We start from the raw sequence: 18668 nt of genomic DNA on the forward strand, positions 1-18668 counted from the left end.
TGCGGCGACCGCCCCGCGCGCGTAATTGCAGCTCGCCATTTTTCCGAAGAAAGGAGGGACCGCGAGGACTGACTCCTGTCGATGACCTATCGACTACAGGTGCATTACACGGCACCGTCCCCTCGGCCGTCACGTAGCGATGCTTTAAATAAGAAATACGTTAATGTCATGGCACAAAAGCGAGGAAGCGCCGATGGCAGCGGCGACCACGCGGTGGGGCAAAGCGTCGTTGCCTTCTCTGCCTTTTCATTTGCCGCTTTCGATCGTGGAATTATGTTGCGCGCGATACGCGATACGCCGCAGTACGCATGTGTCGCGCCGGCCGATCGAAATCATTTATCAGAAAATGCAAGCTATTTGCGGCCGAGACAATAATGTTCTGGAAAATGGCGCCGAGACTTACCGGGGAGACTTGAGGCGACTCTGTCGAGGCAACAATAAATATCGCGGGCGAGTGAAAATATTGTACGAAGAGAGAGAGAAACGTAATTCCACATCGAACAATGTTAAAAGAGCCTCGATCCTTCGGGGTAAGCCGCAGCTTATCTCGCGCGTTTATCTCGCCTTGTGTCCACGATACTAGAAATTGATTCGAGATCTCGGTCCGAGAAATATGTAGCCAATCAACTTGCAGCTTTTCAGTAAAAGTGCAAGTTGATTGGCCATACAAGGCTTTAATCCCGCTCTCTATCGATACATTGATTTATCGATAGATGGCACGGGGAGCATACATGGCGCACTAGGACTAGACACTAGGCCAATCAAAGCGCTTAGTTTGGTTAGGTTAGATTTGATTGATTTTATTGGCCTAGTGCGCCTTGCGCGCAATTGCACCGCGGTGGCTGCAATTGATACCCTCCCGATCGTACGCGCCGGCAGGACAAATTTTATCGCGCGTCACGGTAATTCTGTCGGCGACTGTCGGACACGCGCGCGGCGGATTTGCGAGAGAATCGACGAGATGCGACGAGACGGACGCTCAAGGGCGCCGGGAATACGAGTTGCAAGGTATTTACCGTTCTCCCTCGGACATGTACGGCTTGATAACTAATTGCACGCGTATACCGGGTGGGCGTGCACCACGCGCACGCATCCTCGTGTAACGAACACCGCGTACGGGCCGACTCGCTCGCGCGACGTCGCTCCCGCCGTTTTTAAGCGGATGTCAGAGCCGCCGGTACTCCGGTCTCAATTAATTGCGCGCACGAATTATGCGTGCGGACAATGCTATCAGGAATCTCGCGAAACCCCCGTGGGGCACGACGCGACCACACGCAGCCACGCATTAATTCCTCTATTACGGGCATTGTGAGGTTATATGCCTGCGTGTTGTGCCTGTCTTGCCGACCTAACCGACGTACGCGCGCCGTTGTACGCCGCGCGTATGTATATATCCGCCCACGGATACACGCGTACGCGGTATCGGGTATCCGAAATCGCGATCGCCATATTGCGATCCCGTGATAACGAGTCGTTCGATCGAGCGGAATTAAAAGTCTCCGGCGGGAGGACAACCGGGAGGTAACTGATAACGTCGACGCTGGCATTTGTTACATCAGCCGCGCTCGCGATTTTATATAAAATGTAGAACTTTTTTATACTCGGCAAGATTATTTTTCCACGGCCTGTTCCTGGCCGTCGCGTTTCCGTGAAAGGAAGAAATAATTATGGCGCCGAACGCGGGCCGAACCACAGCGACCGGCGCGGCGGCGCGGTACGCTGTTATTGCGGGAGTCATTTTACGGCACAATGGTGGAAAATCCGCCCCGCAACTCATGCCAATGGCGATATTACACGGCCCATCACGAATAACACAACGCGACGATGTTGTGATCGAGCATCGGCCCGGCGCGACGTCATTGTAACCCCGGCCGCTAACGAGCCCCAGCCTCATTGTTATCTCATCGAGTTTCCCGATAACCACGTGATCTCAATAGGGGCGCGCTACCCTCAAAACTCCGTTTCGTCCGATTCCGCGGGCGGGGGGCGCCGCGGCTCGATCACTCACCGGGCATTAACGAACGTTGGCATTCCGATAGACGATGGACGGCGCACCGTGTACCGAGAACAAAACGCATTTTTATTCACGCGCGCACTCGCACGCTACGTCACGACGTGGCTGGTACCGTCAATCCTCGCGTTTCACTTATGTTAAAAAAAAAAATAGAATTCGTTGCTTCCACCTGGCTGTTTGTTCACTTGCTTGATCTCTTGATCCCACGACTTGATGATCTCGAAGTTTTAATTCGACTCCTCGCGCGAGTAACGCGGAAGGATCTGGGATGATCGCAAGCACACCTGAGTCAGGTGACCTGACTACCTGTTGAGAAAGCGATGGCAGCACGAATACGTCAAGAGAGAAAAGAGAGAGAGAGAGAGAGAGAGAGAGAGAAACGATGGGGAACCCAATTAAAGCGCCGAACGCGTCCTAATTAACTCCTCAATTACACGGTTCCCCTCTGATTTCGGGCAAACAAAGAAGGCGGACCGGTTACGAAGAGCAAGGTCACCCGTCGGAGAGTATTTTCCCTCCCCCGCCACCCTCGACAAACCACTGCTCGCCCCCTTGGACCTCACGCTTCGTGGCTCGCCGTGTTCCACCCCACGATGCTACTTTCCTCTCTCTTTCTCTTGCTGTCTCTCCGTATATCAACCCCCCTCGTCCCCCGCCTTCTCCGCCCGTCCCCCTGGGGGTCTCTAGGTACACATTATAATTGCGCATATTAAAATGGCGTCACGACTCCACCAGCCAGCCAGCCATCCATCCATCTAGCCAACCAGCCAACCAGCCATCTTTAATCAATAATGGAGCATCAGGGACCATGACAACAGATACCCTTCCCCGGGGTTTCCGTCCTGTGGACTTTGCCGCTTCCTCCCCCCGGCCGCTTCCGTCTCTTTCCTCAGCCTCCACCCTTAGGCAAGGGTTGCCTTCCTCCTCGACTACAATCGCGTCGTGTTACGTCTCTCGGCCTCCCTTGCACCCCACCTCGCCTAAACGAGTCCTAAAGGTCCGTGTAACATGACGATAGGATCCTGTCTTGAATGTCCCCGTGGGGTGAGCCTTTCACTCTCACCCTCCAGCTTCACTACGTTGCTAAACTTCATGGGGATTCGTTTTTCCCGATCTCATGCATCAACCTCGCGATATACTTTTGCTTTCCGAGTCGTTCTATCCTTCACCTCTCGCGAATACGTATCGATATCGAGTTTCTCGAATGCTCCTCTCGCGCTTCTTGTCGCAGCGACCGATTATCCCCATATCATCCTTTTCTAAACTCCCCAGCGGATTTTCCCACACAGGATGAGATTACTCCGGCAGCCGGTGATTCTCGCGCTCGATTATTTACCAACGGTGGAGGCCGAATTGACTCCGCGGAAAGTCGGGAGCACGGGCAGAACGAAGGGGTGGAAAGAATTCGCGTGCGCGAAGAGGAAACACTCGCGTGGCCCATGAAACATTGAGCCGCCGCTAAGTCGACTCGATTCCGCCGCCGTATTACCGTAATCGAGCAATGTAAATACGCAAAGAGGGAGACGAGGCCGATCGAGGAGCGACGGAGTCCCCCGGACGTGGTCGGAGGGCCCTCCCGAGCGGAACGATAGCCATGACTACGAGCACGTGCGAAATGTACACGCGTTTCCTCGCACGCACTCTTGCACGCACGCACGCACGCACGCCGCAGGCCGCGCTATACGCACGTCGCGTGACACGGTGAACCGCGGGCGTGTGCGTTCACGACCATCGATCGCCTGTCAAAGCCGGTACGCACCTGTCAACGTGCCGTTATACCATGTCCGGTATCACTTCCGTTCCGTGCGCGCGTGACATCGCGCGAAAACACGACGCTCTTACAAACGCGCGCGTGCGCGCGCGGAAATGCTATCACGCGACGTTAATAACGACGCCGGGATGATCACATAATAGGGAGCGCCATAGCGTTTCGCCACAGGCTCGGATTCAATCTGTTGTTGCACCATTCAAGAGTGAGGGAGAGAGAGGCCCAGTTTCGCGGTTATTGTCTCGTGCTGCTCGTCACAACGGCGAACGTCGCGGCTCGAGACAGAGAAAAAAAAGAGCTCGCAAACCGCGACCGAACACGATTTCCTCCCGTTGGAAGCTTCCTTTTGTTTCCTTTTTCATCCCCTTACAGAATCCATTTTTCACAAGACGCTCAGTTCTTTATTTCAACGCTCGCTGCGTCGATCGTTACTCTTGACAGGACGTCGACGTCGCGCTGTCTCGTGCGAGCCGCGAACAGGACGGAAAGTAGCAACTCGTTTTTCCACATGCACATTCCACGTCCCGTATTTGCTTCTAGCTCGCGATCGCGGAGCCGGCCGACATTGCGAACCCGTTCGAAAATATAATGACGCCAGCGGTATCCAGCGGCGACGCGGTCGAACGAGTCAATCGGGTCCAGCGGGGGGATGCGAAATTAATAGTGTCTATGCGCGGGAACAAGACGAGAGCGAGAGGCATCGTCGTCCCTCGTTCGGGCGTCGGGAGCGTGTAAGGACCATGATGCAGAGCCGGCGCGGTTCGGCTCAAAGCGACGTACCGATATTGCCGGACACGCCAGGGGCGCAACAGCTTGATACATCGTTACACGCTGTTCCCTCTGTGTGCCCTTCTCCTCACCACGGCACGGTGGTTCCCGTGCCCCCCTCCCTCTCTCTCTCTCTCTCTCGTCCATCCCTCATCCTCGTCGCCGGTCTAAGTCCTGACCGCACCATGGTGGCGTTGCCCCCATCCCCCGCTGTCTCGTTCCCTTGTATCGGCGCACTGTTGTTCCCTTCGACATCCCTTGCTCCAAGCTGAATCCAAAGCGGACGCCGACGCGGTGCTCTAATACGATCTCACGATCGACGGCACCGTGCGCGCCGTAAAGCTCGGTTTACACCGTGCTCGGGCACATGGCCGCCTACACGACCTGGGTCCGGTCTTTAAATCGCACCGATGCACTCGCGTAACAGCGCGAGATCCAACCGAGGACTCGGAGTATCCTACCTTAACGCGGCGCGATCTCTCACTCGCTTTTCTAAACGACGATGCGCGAATGCAAAAGTTGTGCCTTTCTGCAAAATGAAGATATCGGTTCTTTACGACGTTACACGTAGAACATTAGGAGATGTACGCGTGATTACGCCTGGAGGAATCTTTTGGTAACGCCGCGTGCACGTGGAACCGGTTGTCGAAGAACGCGGACGGATAGGTAGTCGCGGAACGCGAGAAATTACGACAGAATAAGAAAGAAAAAGAGAGGACGGTGACACCGACACGTATCCAGGAAATATATGAGACAGGGAGCGACTGCCACGAAGTTAAAGGCGATCGCACACCAACGGAATTAGCTGCGAGTGTCCTCTGTCCCTCTTGACGACTACTCCAGACGGACTCGCGCTCGCGGAAGACGAGAAGACGCGGGGATTTTGCGAGAGAAAAGTTGCGAATGCCCGTGCACAGCGAGGACTTATTCGACTTGCGGATATATCGGCGAGTTGGAGGTCACGGGACGCGAGTGCACGCGCACGGAGTTATGTGAACACGACTTAAAGCGCCGAGGGTCGCAGGGACACCGAAGACGTGCCGCTGTTCGCCGCTTTATGGGGGCATCAATTACTTTAATATTCGCGGCCGTAACACTCCGGGTGCACGCGCGCCGCGCGTACTCGGCGCGCTACATTGCGGGTCGCGGTAGGTGTCAGCGATCGTAAAGTCAGCGCGCCTTCCTCGCGGCGTGATCGGCGTGGCGGCGCGGCCGTGGGACTCGAATCGAATTATCATAATGCTCTCCGTGCAAGAGCGGAAAAAAGAAAAAGATTGGAAGCGGTTGGACGCCGTTTAGCTGAGCGTTTAACGCGACTGCGCAATCGTCATCGCTAATCGCTCGTTAGCGATGCGAGATCGCACTCACACTGCAGAGAGAGATCCTTCCGACGTCATGAATGCATCGTATTGCGATAAAAATACGCGAAAATTGGGAAAGTCGACCATTCCGGATAGATCCCGATACAAGAGACGCGTATTTCTGCGTTCCTCGACCTGCCCGCGATTCCGAGCGATCTCGGATTGTCCATGGGATTGGCGGCGTTGGCAAACGATGTAATCGGCCACAGCCGGAGCGAAACGATGATGAATGGGTGTCGTTGAACGGCGGAAGAGGAAAGAGATCGCTCTCTCGGAATTGCGAAAGCGCCAGCGAGCGGTGCTCTAATGCAAATTGCGACTCGCACGGCGGCGGTGTTTAATCGATCGATCGAGCGAACGGTGTAACTCGCGAGGTCAAAACCGGACGCTCGTTGAGGCGACGCTGTGAATAGTGTCGTCGAGTGGTGCGCCAATAAGAAGCGTATCCATCTCCGGCAAGCAGCGTCAATTACTTTAATGGCAGCGATCATAATGCTCAGGCGATAGCCTCGCGAGCCGGCATCGGTGTCGCTCGTAAAACACAGTGGCGGCCAATAAACGTTCCCATGTCTCTTTGTAATCCCGAGTGTAATCGTTGTCGATTACGGTAATACTGACCACTGAGAATCACATGCTATTGATCGAAATCGACGCATGAAGCACGCGCGGAGATGTGACAATTTCGCTCTCTAATCTGTAACAACGTTACAAATTCCCCCACAAATCTCCTTTATGACCCGTCATTATCTTTACGATCTATTACGACGAATTTTTTCCCTGTTTTTATGGATGGATGATATTTGCCGATCGGAATCTCGGTTGATCGGATTATGCCTCGAGCGAAACGTAATTGGCGCACGTTCGCGATACCTGGGAGCAATTACTAATGATAAGTAATGCTAATCAAAGCCAATCAATGCGTCGGGAATGTCATAGAGATGTGCTGGACGGCATACGGATAATAAGCACGTGACTGTAAATGTCAACTAACGACGTTTCGTAACCGGGACGAATATTCACGCACACACGAATCGCCGCGCGCCTTTTTTGCAATCTCCGTTCTCTGGCTGCATATTTATTGACTTCATCGGTGGTTACAATCTCAGTACCCGCACCACCGAATCCTAGTACTCCGTTAATGACGCGGTCGTTAGCGACAGCGCGTACATGCTTTCATTCCGCTTCCGTGCCATTCGATCGAGACATAAACTTTGCTCGATTAAAGTATCGAGAAAGTTAAATGCATCATTTAATTTGGCACGGATCTTACGAATGAAAGCGGCGACATTGAGGCTTTGAAGATTAAGCAGTAGCACATTGAAGACGTTTATATCATTCAATAATTTGATACGAGAAAAATTTGATTAATTTTTTTAAAAGTTTATTGTTCCCGATATTATTCTATCGCGAAGTTCAATTGTCCATCAAATTAGAAAACATAGTGCTCGTAAATGGAAGAGCAATTCAAAGTCGCGAGAAATATCGAGCGTTCGAGTCGCCTCGAGACCGCCTATTATCGGTATCGCCAACGAGCGCGACGTCAGCAACGCTAGATTGCTTCTACATTGAGCAGAGAATTCTACAGCTCGCGTTAAATATTAACAACATAATCTACGGTCTCCACGATCGTGTGAGTGTATGCGTATGCCACTTGGAAAACGCGCACAAGCACACCATGCGATATCAATGTACTGGATTAATCGAGGGAACGGAAGGCAGAGGAAGAAGGAGGAGGAAGAAGGAGGAGGAGGAGGAAAAAGAACGCGCGCGTTGCATTCCCCGCCCGATTCCTCGGCGTTTATGACATTTACGAGGTCTCTCGCCGAGTCGATCGACGTTTCTGCGGCGCAGAAAAACGTGACATTATGTAACCGGGAAAAGATCTCAGCCACTATACTACCTACGGATAAGGAATTCGCGCGGGATACGCGTTGGTTCACGTCGACAGGTTCAGATTGGAAACGTATACGACGTTCCCTCTTGCAGTCCGATCGCGGCACGCGAACAGAACTTAATTAAGCCGCGGCTTTCAGGTCGCGCGAGAGCGGCAGATTATAGGGGCGCGATTACGAATGGGAAACGCGATATCGCGTTACGGTCGAACGGTTAAAAATTGTCGGTCTCTCCGAGCCAGCGTAAGCATGCCCCGCGTGAAGAAAGAAACTTTCGAAGAGGTATCTCGCTGACGCGCGTTCAGCTTATTCGCCAGATGAGATGCGATCATTCTCCACGTGTCGTCGAACTCACTGCATCACCTCGAAGGTACATCGAGGGAGCAACGTGGCTTGGAATGCATTGCTCATTATTTGATCATTATTTTTGTTGACCGAAGACCCTGATTTGTTTCTCGAGAAGTTTCTGTCGACTGCGCGAAATATCCGAGAAAACAAAAATTGATTCGATATTGATATAATGAGTATTGAAATAATGGAAGTGCCAAGGGGGGATTTTGGAATCCATGTTTCGAAACGGTGCCGGCTGTTGTGGGCCCCGCCGTGTTCCTATTAAGGAGCGGAACATCAGCCGTCGACAGCCGCACGACAGGACGCGTGCGCGCCGAAACCGCAGGCCCACAGCCGCACGCTAATTATTTATTTTTCGTTATGCCCTTATTCTGACGTGGGCTGATGATGCCTGCCTCCCAATAATCGCGGTACGCGATTCGTCTGGTCTCGGCGACGGTCGGGGTTCCGCCTTGCCATCCGGCGCGACCGAGATTGATCCGACTCTCGTCTTTGCTCGCTGAGCAGTATTTTGCAGCCGCAATATTACTGACGGCGCGATACATACGCAAAAAAAAGAAATTTCAAGAGTACAAAATTCTTCATTAATATCAATATCAATCGTGTCTCGTATAAAATCGATATATCTCTCTTTTCAGTGTGCACTTGGCAATCGTCTGATCAAACGAATCGGAGAGATGACGGGGTACAATGCACGGTCCATATATCGAAGCTGCGCAACGCGCGTCGGGATTACTTTCGCACGCACTCGCGCATTAGAGAGCCAGGGGATGGAGGATGAAAAGAAGCAGCAACCGGAAGCCGACCGCCGGAGATGAAACGGGACGGTCGTTTAAGCGTGAGTAGTTAAACGCCCGACTATTAATTATGCATGCGCTACAAAGTGACGCGCGCGCGCGTGATCACACGTATCGCGCGATCGCCGGGCGATCGGGCTCATCAGGAGATGCGTATACGAGTGCATCGTGGTATTCAGTTGGTGTCATTGCTTATGCCGCTTGTTTTGCGACGGTAACTAGCAACTGTGAGCATGCTTTTTATTGCACGTCCAACGTCATTAAGCGGACGAGCGCGTAATGTAACACAAGCACGAAGGTCTACGCGTGTGAATTGATACACACGTGGAATACCTCTACAAATCGAAATTCCACGGACGATCTAGGAAACTGGGGCATCCGGCAGTGTTCTGAGGAGATCACTAAGACACCGTTGCAGGGCACAGGGGCACAATCGAGGCGAGATTGGAATCCCGGTGGCGAACAATAAACAACACCGTTGTCTATTTATTGACGACGAAAAGCGTGTCGCTCGTTCCGTCGACGATACGAGACGAATCGGGGCCCCCAAGCTCGGGCCCGGGCCCGGGGCCCCACGCGCCACCACCGTCGCCGCAGCACCATGTGTTGCGCTCAATTGGACGCCCTTCAGGTAGAAAAACGCATCGGCGTGTCCGGCTCTCGCACACACATCTGGCGAGCGGAACCGCTTCGGGGCGTCGCGGGGCCGCTCCGACATGGAGGCGTGCAAACGCGCGCGCGTTCTTTTCTTCCTCCTTTCTTTTCCGCGCGGCGGTCCCAGTGGGCCCTTCGGCCTCGCCGCAGCGTGTCCTCCCGTCCGCGCACACGCAGCCCCCTCATTTTTCTTTTTACTTCTCCGCTCGTGCGCGCGGTAGCGCGACGCTGCCCGCAAATCGACGCGGTTTCGCGTTTAACGTGATGTATTATATATCGATGACGCGTCGGCAGGTTATACTTAACGACCGATGAGCGATGCGAGCGTAAAAAAAAATGGGGGACGCGGTCGCGCGTTTCAGGCCGAGCTCGATCTGCATCCGCCTGTGCCACGCGACGACGCCACGCTCGCTCGTGCGAATTCGCGGACGCTTCTTACGTGAGTTCTTGCTTCCTGGCACTCACTGGGAGTATCGCGCGGAGTATCGCGGCGTGCATTTTACGCTTTACGTACCTTCTCTCGTAAGAAATGTTTTCTTATCTACATAAATACGATTGTAAATACGGTGCGCACGTTGGGGAACACGGATTGCATAATAAACTGTTGCACCGTTTGCATACGTTTGCACTAATGAATAATCATATGTGTATTTGTTGTGGAAGCAGAACTCTCTCTTGGTTGCAAATTTATTGCTGGCGGATTTCAAACCGCGCTGTTCATTGTAAAAATTATTATTATTATTATATGCATGTAGCCTTCGCTTCCAGCATGATCGTTTTTTTTTCCGCCCGATTCGCGAATCCTTTGCGCTTACAAATGAATGTTACGTGACTATGGACTGCGTACGCGCATACACACGCTCGCCGTTGACAATGTCATCAGGCGCAGTGACAGGTGGAACAGTACAGTTTCTTGCGGGCAGGATAATAGGACGCCGTTTAGCTGGAAACCGCTCAATGATGTTTCATGAATACATATTAAACTAGTTTTTCCTTGGCGCGCGCCGATACCGCGCCCCGATACGATCTCCCGTGGACAGATCAATAATTTAAGATACAAATAGGCTGCATTTATCTCTCCAACGTCTCTCGTAAGTAGCAGTCTCGCCTAACATCGTTGTCATTCCGTGCGATCGCTTTGTGCGGGGTAAAGGGGAATCTCTCACATGAACGGCGCACACAAACAGATCGAACGTAACGTGGCGCACCATGATTTTCCCATGTCGTCGAGCGCTCCGATTGCCTCGAGGAGAAACTGCAAATTTTCTCTCTGCAAATTGCGTACAACATTCAAGACTATCGAGAATCCAGATGTGCGTCGTCGCGATCAACATCTCGGCAACCGCAGTGTTCGATCTCTTCGACGATCTCTCCAACACGAATCGGTGTTGCAACTCGCGGAAGACGAAAGATGACTGGGAGAAGGTCCCATGGTTGCATCGGCGATCGCAGGTGCGCGACTAACCCGGTCGCGAAATTCATAGACTGATTCGTGCCTTCCGCGCGGATTTCGCGCGAGCTGGAGAGGCTGTCGCGAAGAAGGAAATCGGTGCACGATTCAATGCCCTTATTCGTCGCCAGGTATACGGGCGCGCGTTATCTCGATACAGGTGCGTGGCCGCGGAAGACGAACGCGGTCGTTACGCGTTACGGACGAAGCGGCATGCAGATGAGAGAGCGGTTGCGCTTTCGGCGCGGCTTTCAGTCGCGCCTAGCTGGTCGTCCCATTTTGGAGCGATCGACGGTTATGGGGGGAGAGAGGGTCGACCGTGCGCGTTTCTGGATCGTCCTGTTACGGCGCGGAATAAATGCATTCGGATGCGATCCGCTGGAACGGGGAAATGAAGAGATCCAGGTGTAGGAACCAGGCAGTTCCATCGTTCACGAAATCACATATTTACGAAATTTTATTATAATTGATGGAGGGGAATTGCTTAGTTGGAGGATGCTTCCACCGAATGTTATGTCTCAGCTACGGATTTTGTAGCAAACCGCGAGATTGAATTCTTTAGCGAGCTAAAATTCTTTATATGGCAAATATTATTTATCATAAGTATTCGAATCTAATTGCATATCGATGTACATACAGTGTATATTTCTGAGAAATGGAGAGATAAGAGTTTGAATATAACATAGTTGCCTCGATTCTCTTAAGGATGCGCACTTTAATATAAGAGAGAGAATATAAATGGAATAAAGAAAACGAGTGAATAGATAGATTGTAACGCACAAGATCTGTATATCAATGTTCACTGACGAAATTCGTTGAAAGACTGCCTCTCGTAGCGGAATCACATTGACTCTATCAGTCAAGACATAAGTAACACATTTCGATCTAATTAGTCAATTTAGTGACGCTGTCGAATTGAGGCAAAACAACGAAAAAGAAATGCCCACCAAGGACCAGCAGTCAAATTTTCAACTAGTTAAAATTGAAAATATTTAAATTTTCATAATATATAGTCACGGAAAATACGCGCATATGTGAAAAGTTTTAATTCTAAAGTATATCTCACATATTCACCATTTATTCCATATTGGAATAAAAATCGGAATGAAGATATTGATTTTTTGTTTTTAAAGAATATTCGTCAGGCTATAATAAATCAGTTATAATTATTCAGAGGAAACAGAGTCGGATCGCTTATACATGCAGCTCATGAAGCGCGAATAAAAGGAAAATCGTGATGATGAATGCACACGGAGGCTGAAAACAAACGCGTCGAAAACGTGGTAATGATACATGGATCAAGACCGCCGCCAAGCAGGTACCTCTCGCGGAACGTTTCACCGCGTCCGTGTGCGCGCGCGCGTACCTTAATGTATTTCTCATACTTTCCGCGGGCGAACAGACGATAGATCTCTCACAGAGTGAGTCACGCCTAGCCGATCGACGCCGACTCGCCGCGCGATCGTCGATAAGACTCGCTCGCGATATTTCTTGAGCGTTTCAAGTCGTCGGCAAATCACGCGGGATCGTTTGCGACGAGTGCAAGCGAGACGCTATGCTCTCGCTCGGATCGGCGTTCGTTACGGCGAGGCTTACGGTTTCACGGAGCCACCACTAGTTGAATCGTACTCGTCGTCATAAATTTGGGAACGCGACGGAGGTGAGAGCCATACGTGTGTAAAAGGAATTGAACGCGGGAAGAGGGTGAGGGCGAAAGAGAGGAGAACGCGAGGCGGCACGCGCGCTGCTAATCCTCATGGAGAACGAGGGCGGAATCGGCTAGTTCGACGAGCTAATCGTCGCCCCGTGAATTAATGCGGCCGCTTAACTGAAATTTCGAACGATATTTATCCCTCCGGCTCGTCCCCATCCGCTCGCCCACTCTCCAGCCGGCGATAAATTATAAGAAGCGCGGCGGATTACGTCATAATGGACGCCGAGCACGCGCATCTGTTTTACGAGCGGCGGCGTGTTACGGTAATCGTCGTGCGAACCGACCCATCGCCCGCTTATAAATCGGCCCAACTCGCAATGAGGCCCTGGTATCACTCGCGGGATTCTCGAGCTCTCGAGGAACGGGGACGAAGGGGTGCGCGCCGTGAAAGTCGGCTCTCCCCCGAGGGACGAATCGCGGCCGCGGTGCGTAATCATTGTAATTTCGGCCGGGATGTAATTTTTGGCCGGGCGATCGCGCGACGTTGAGTCGATTTCATTAAACCTTCGTGCCGGTCCGCCGAGTGATTTTAATCCGCACATCCCGTGTGAACGCGTCGCGCGGGAGCGGAATCGTGAGAAGCAAATGCTACTAGTAAGACATCACCTTTAATTTTTCTCGAAGCTCTCTTGTCATCGAAGGCATGAACTACATCAAACTGAAAGCTTCCACGCTGCTTCAACGCCGAAAAAAATCAAGGCTTTCTAATCGTGACAGTTTGACGTTTCCGTGAGAAAATCGGTGATAAATTTTCCCAATCTCCCGATCGATTTGACTCATTAATCGAATAATCCTCGCTCGAAATTGCGAGGACTTACTTGCTGCGCGTTCGCAAATTTCGCGCGCCGGCGGGCGAAAAATGAAATTTCTGCCGCCGCCTACGTCGTCGTCGTCATCGGTACGCGATATTATCTCCGTTCTCCGATTACCGATCCTTATCGAGGCTCAATAAGATCGTACGATCACGGCGAACGTGATATTCTCGCTTTCGTCACAGAGGTATTGTTCCTTCGATAAGTGCCATACCGTTGCGAGTAATCGCGCGATCCAACACGGGAGACATGACTAATGCATCGATCGGTGCGATTTCTCTTTTCGCAATCTCAAAAAGAGAAAGAACTCGCGACGCGATGGACATTCTCTCAGGTCCTCCCGTTCCCTGATATTATCAAGAAAGTTTTCAAGCGCCGCGACAATCTGACAACTTTTATCCACGACAAACATCTTTACCTCATTCGCGCGCAAACGTTCGTCAGATTTAACAATAACAAACCTCATCGTACAGTTCCGTTTAACGGAATCAATCAAGAAAAGGGAGAGGAGAGCGGACTTACGGGCATCGGTGGATGCAGACCGCGGAACGCGGCGACACTCCATTTGCGCTGTCTGCCCGGATGATGATAGTGTCCGCTTCTGCTATATGCACTGTTGTTTTGATGACCGTATGGCGAGCGCAACGTCGGGGCCGATCGGAACCCTGTGTAGGGCACGCCGGTGTGCGGGAAGTCGGCGGGGTCGAAACGGTGATGATGCTGTTCGTGAGGGTGCAGAAAGCCGTCATTGGGAATCGGTAGTGGCATTCGGCCGCTGTAGGTGGGATGCCGATCCAAATGCGGCGCTGTCGTCGTCGACGACGTCGTCGTCGTCTGCTCGCGGCCGTCGCCGATCATCTTGCCAATCGGCGGCACTTCCGGGGAAGGTCGCCCGGGCGTCGCCAGGAACGACGCCGGCATCGCGACGCCGGCTGGGTGATGATGGTGGTGATGGTGTCCGTAGAACGCAGGGAAGCCGAAGGAACCGGCGAGTCCTACGGGACGGTAACCGGGATGCGGCGGCTGTCCACTCGCGTCCGATACGTATGGCGGCTTCTTGTCGTTGTAGTGATGATAAGCGCCGTCGTTGCCGCTCGGCTGCCGCTGCTGATAGTCGTCCCGCGGCTCGCCTTTCACCTCGACGCCGGCCTCCGTGGGCTCGGGCATCTCGACCTTAACCCGCACCCCGTCGCCCCTGCCGACGACGGGCTCGCTCTTGATCGCGAAACTTGTCGGCGAACTCGCCGATCGGGGACTACTCGCACCGATCTCCTCGTCGCAGCCGCCCACGCTGGCCTGCTGCATCCTCTCTCGCGAGCTCTGGGTTCACGCGTCGCGCGTGCCGCGGCGACGGTATTGCTCGAGCGATCGCGACGACCGAGGCATCATCGCCTTGTCCGAGGGAAAAATCGGGAAAATGAACGCGGGATTGAGGTACTGCGGATAGTCGTCGGTCGATCGTCGAGCGGATGCGAAATCGTACGTGGCGAGTGGGAAGACGGGAGACACTGTGGTGCACGAGCGACGATCGAACCGGATGCGCATTATTCGCATGCGGAAGTTTGTTGGATCTCTCCAAGAGACGTCCTGGATCTCGAAGAAGTCACGAAGCGGAAGGGACCGTAGGGTAGAGGAGCATCGCGGTTTACGCGTCAGCGTCGTGCGAGCTGCTTGACGCGCATAGCGGATTCTGCGGTTCTGAAGCATTCATTCATGATTCATCCTCGATTCCTGGCGTTCGTATGATCCTCGTCGAGTCCTAGTAGAATCGAGGATAACGTTCCTATACGTCAGCGTGGGCGACGACGCGTTCGGTCCGACTCCGTTGGGTCACGCGCTGGATTTCGGTCCCTGGCCGAGTGGTGGGGGAACGTGCACGAGTGGAGGGCAAGGGCGGCGTGACAGTTTCCGTGTCACGTGTCCACCGACCTTAGGCCCCGCCTACGATTTTCCCTCGAGCGTGGATCGTTACCTGGCCCCTAGCTGGCTGCGACGACCACGGCCCTTCCGACTCCGTCATTCGTCGGCGAGCCGAAGCGCGCGCGACCGCCACGGGACGAAGGGGCGACTAAGGGGGCCCCTCCGCCTCTCACCGACCCGCGGGGAACGCTGGAGAGAGGAGCAGGAGAGAAGTGTCACCGAGTGGCCGAGCGGCGCGCTCCAATTTACTCGCGTCGTCGCGCCACCCGCGCTCTCTCCTCTCGCCTCTCGTCTCTCGCTACCACCCTCGCTCGCCCACCACCTCCTCCACCACAACTTCCTCCTCCTCCACCTCTTCCTCCTCCTCCTCCTCCGCTTCCTCCGTCTCCCTCTCCTCTTCTGCGACAAACCGCCGAGCGTGAAGCACCACGCGAACACCGGACGCGCGATTGGCGCGTTTTCTTGCCGCTGCCGCTACCGCCGCAGCCGCGCGAACTCTTCACGGTACACTGCTCCACGAGCGCATCGCGGCTTTCCCGCGCGGAAACCACCTCGGACACCCGACTGGGTGGACGATGATTCCGCGTCGCGTCTTCAACGCGGACCACGGCAGCTGGGAACGTGACGCGTGATGCGCGCGTGTTCGCGTGTGCTGTCCATCGGATGCTCACACGAGGAACACGTAAAACGCACCAGCACCGTTATCGTCCTCGTCCTCGTCCTCGTTCTCGTTCTCGTCGTATTGTCGTCGTCGTTGTCGTCGTCGCGAGTCACCAGTAAACCACGCGAGCTATCGTCACGCGACGAGAGGTGCCGGATGAAGTCGGCCGGGCGCGAAACACGCAGCGGGGCCCGATACGCAAAGGAAGGCCGGCGGCCTCGGTCGAGCTGATCGCGTACGTACGAGTTTCGTTCCACGCAGCGTGAAACTCTTGGCGGAGGTGCGCGGCGGCCACCACCAGCCACCGGGAATACACGAAGCTGCCCGAGCACGGCCGAGCTCTCCGATGTATCTCCTCTACCTACCTACGGACTACGCTCCTTCAGCCACCTCCCGCCTTCCGCGAGCGTAAACCGCCGCCACCGCCGCTGCCAAACAACCGCCCGACCAACCGACCGACCGATCGACCGACCGACCGCCGGATCCACCAAGTGTCGAAGTTCATCTTTCGTGAGATCGTCAGGTCGCTCGCAGAATCGTTGATAGAATCGCGTTATTACGATGGGATACGCTTTAGGTATCTTATATTTGAGGATCAACGACTTTGCCAATTGCAAAATTGCAAACAAGAATGGGAGGAATTGCACAAGGTTGAGTTCTGGAAGCGTGGTTCTGAAAATCGCGACCGGTCGTAGAAAATTGTTTGGGAGACTACTCGCATTTGGCTGGAACGAGATTGTCGCACTTGCGCGCTTATTTGATTTCGAGTATATTGCTGTCTCTATGTATATGTGCGATATTATTAATATTTTTGCTGACAAGTTGTTCAAACAAGGTATCGGTTGACAGAACGGGCACAATGATCGAAACACGAGAGTTACGCTAATTACATGCTGACGTCAATTACGTGTCGCGCAGACTGACGAGGACATACCGATACCGATGAGGGACGAAAATAGAAAGAGAGACAGAGAGAGAGAATTCATGATCTCGAAAATGTATCCCGTAGAATTAAATTTACGGGAATGAATCCCGAGAGGCGCCCAATTTAGGATGCGGGATCCATCATCGAGGCCGGGATAAATCGATGCGGAATTACACCACGGAGCTACGGTATCCGCGGTGGAGATCCGCGCGAAACTCGCGTTTCGGCGCATCCGTCCGCTCATCACCGTTAACGTTAACGTCGGAGGTAACTCGCGATCCGCTCGCAATTAACGCATCCAATTCGGTAGACGCATCGTCCGCGCGGTCGTCATCGGACTGAGAAATTTTGACGTGCACCCCTTCTCGCCCTTCCGATCAATCCCTTTTTCTTCTCCCGTCGCTGCTTTGCTACGTGGTGCGGTAGTTGCAATGAGAACCATCGGGTTTGCCTGGCTGGCCGGCTGACTGGCTGCCTGCCGTCGTCGCCGCACGATATATCAGGTTACATATCCGTTGCGTCATGTAAATTGATACCTGTACACGCTCGAACACCGATCGGGCATTTATTTAAGCCATAAATTATCGTAATGCCGATTGGACATGCTCCTAGGTACGATTTAACTAAGCGCACGGACCCCCGGCTCCCCCTCCGAGTACACAGAGACAATAAAGCACACGTCGGCGAGGCGATCGCGCGGCGATCGTCGCATTACGCGATTACAGACGAGGAAGCCGCCGCTTGAACTTTAAGCGCCGCCGGTTCCGCGCGCGGACAGACAGATGCAGCCGAGAGAAAGAGAGGAGAGAGGAAGAGAGAGAAAGAGAGGCTGGATAGTCTGAATTTGCACTCTCGAGGCCGAGGAAAGCATCGGGGAGGATTATCGCTTCTCCACGCTCGCACCCTTAAGCTGCATGCGGCCGCGAGTAAACGAACGGCGTGGGCCTCGAACGCGCTGTGGACGCGAATTCGGGAAGCGAGACGGATCGATAGCGAGATATCACGAATCCCGAGAGCGATGGCGCGACAAAGGAGTCGCCGACGAAGTCTCGGAGTCCCGTTCATTCGTTCGTTCATGCGTTCTGCTTCTCAGAAATCTTCACGATCGAAGCACGGCCGGCACAAACAGGACGGAAGTCTCTCCTCATCGTGGGGAGATCGAGGGAAGCTCTCTTCTCCCGGCATCTCCGGCGTTTCGTGGTCCAAGTCCTCGTCGGCAGGCAAAACGACGTGTGACGTATCGTCGATGCCGCCGCAGGTATCGCATCGTGAAGCGACCGGTCGTTGCGGGCTTCGCCTTTCGCATGGTAGCCTACGTGCACCCATCCGTACCCGCGTTGTCGAGACAAAAGGAGCAGAAGGACGGAACCGTGTGGGTTCCCCCTTTTCCCCGTTCTCTCCGTCTCGCTCGCTACCGCCCTTTTCTCCGCTTCCTTCTCCCTGCCTCCTCCCTCTTCCCCGGCCTCTCTTTCTATGTCCCTCTCTCCCTCTTTCTTTCTCTCTCTGTCTCTTTCTTCTCTCTTGCTCTTGACGGCGCAGCCCGTCGATACCACACCGGCCTGTATGTACGACTCGCGGGGC

The 18668-nt window shown here is 53.6% G+C and overlaps 1 protein-coding gene across 1 annotated transcript in view; it reads right to left on the minus strand.

Annotated features, from left to right (window-relative positions):
- LOC105284711 overlaps positions 1-15744 on the minus strand; it is a 149632-nt gene extending 133888 nt beyond the window's left edge. Inside the window, exon 1 of the mRNA XM_011348438.3 lies at positions 14104-15744. Within this exon, the coding sequence (XP_011346740.1) occupies positions 14104-14886 (783 nt within the window). The 5' untranslated portion in view covers positions 14887-15744. The remainder of the gene's footprint in view (positions 1-14103) is intronic.
- Positions 15745-18668: the final 2924 nt, after the last annotated feature.

The sequence above is a fragment of the Ooceraea biroi genome, chromosome 9 (genome assembly GCF_003672135.1).
Source record: "Ooceraea biroi isolate clonal line C1 chromosome 9, Obir_v5.4, whole genome shotgun sequence".
NCBI classification, from domain to species: domain Eukaryota; kingdom Metazoa; phylum Arthropoda; class Insecta; order Hymenoptera; family Formicidae; genus Ooceraea; species Ooceraea biroi.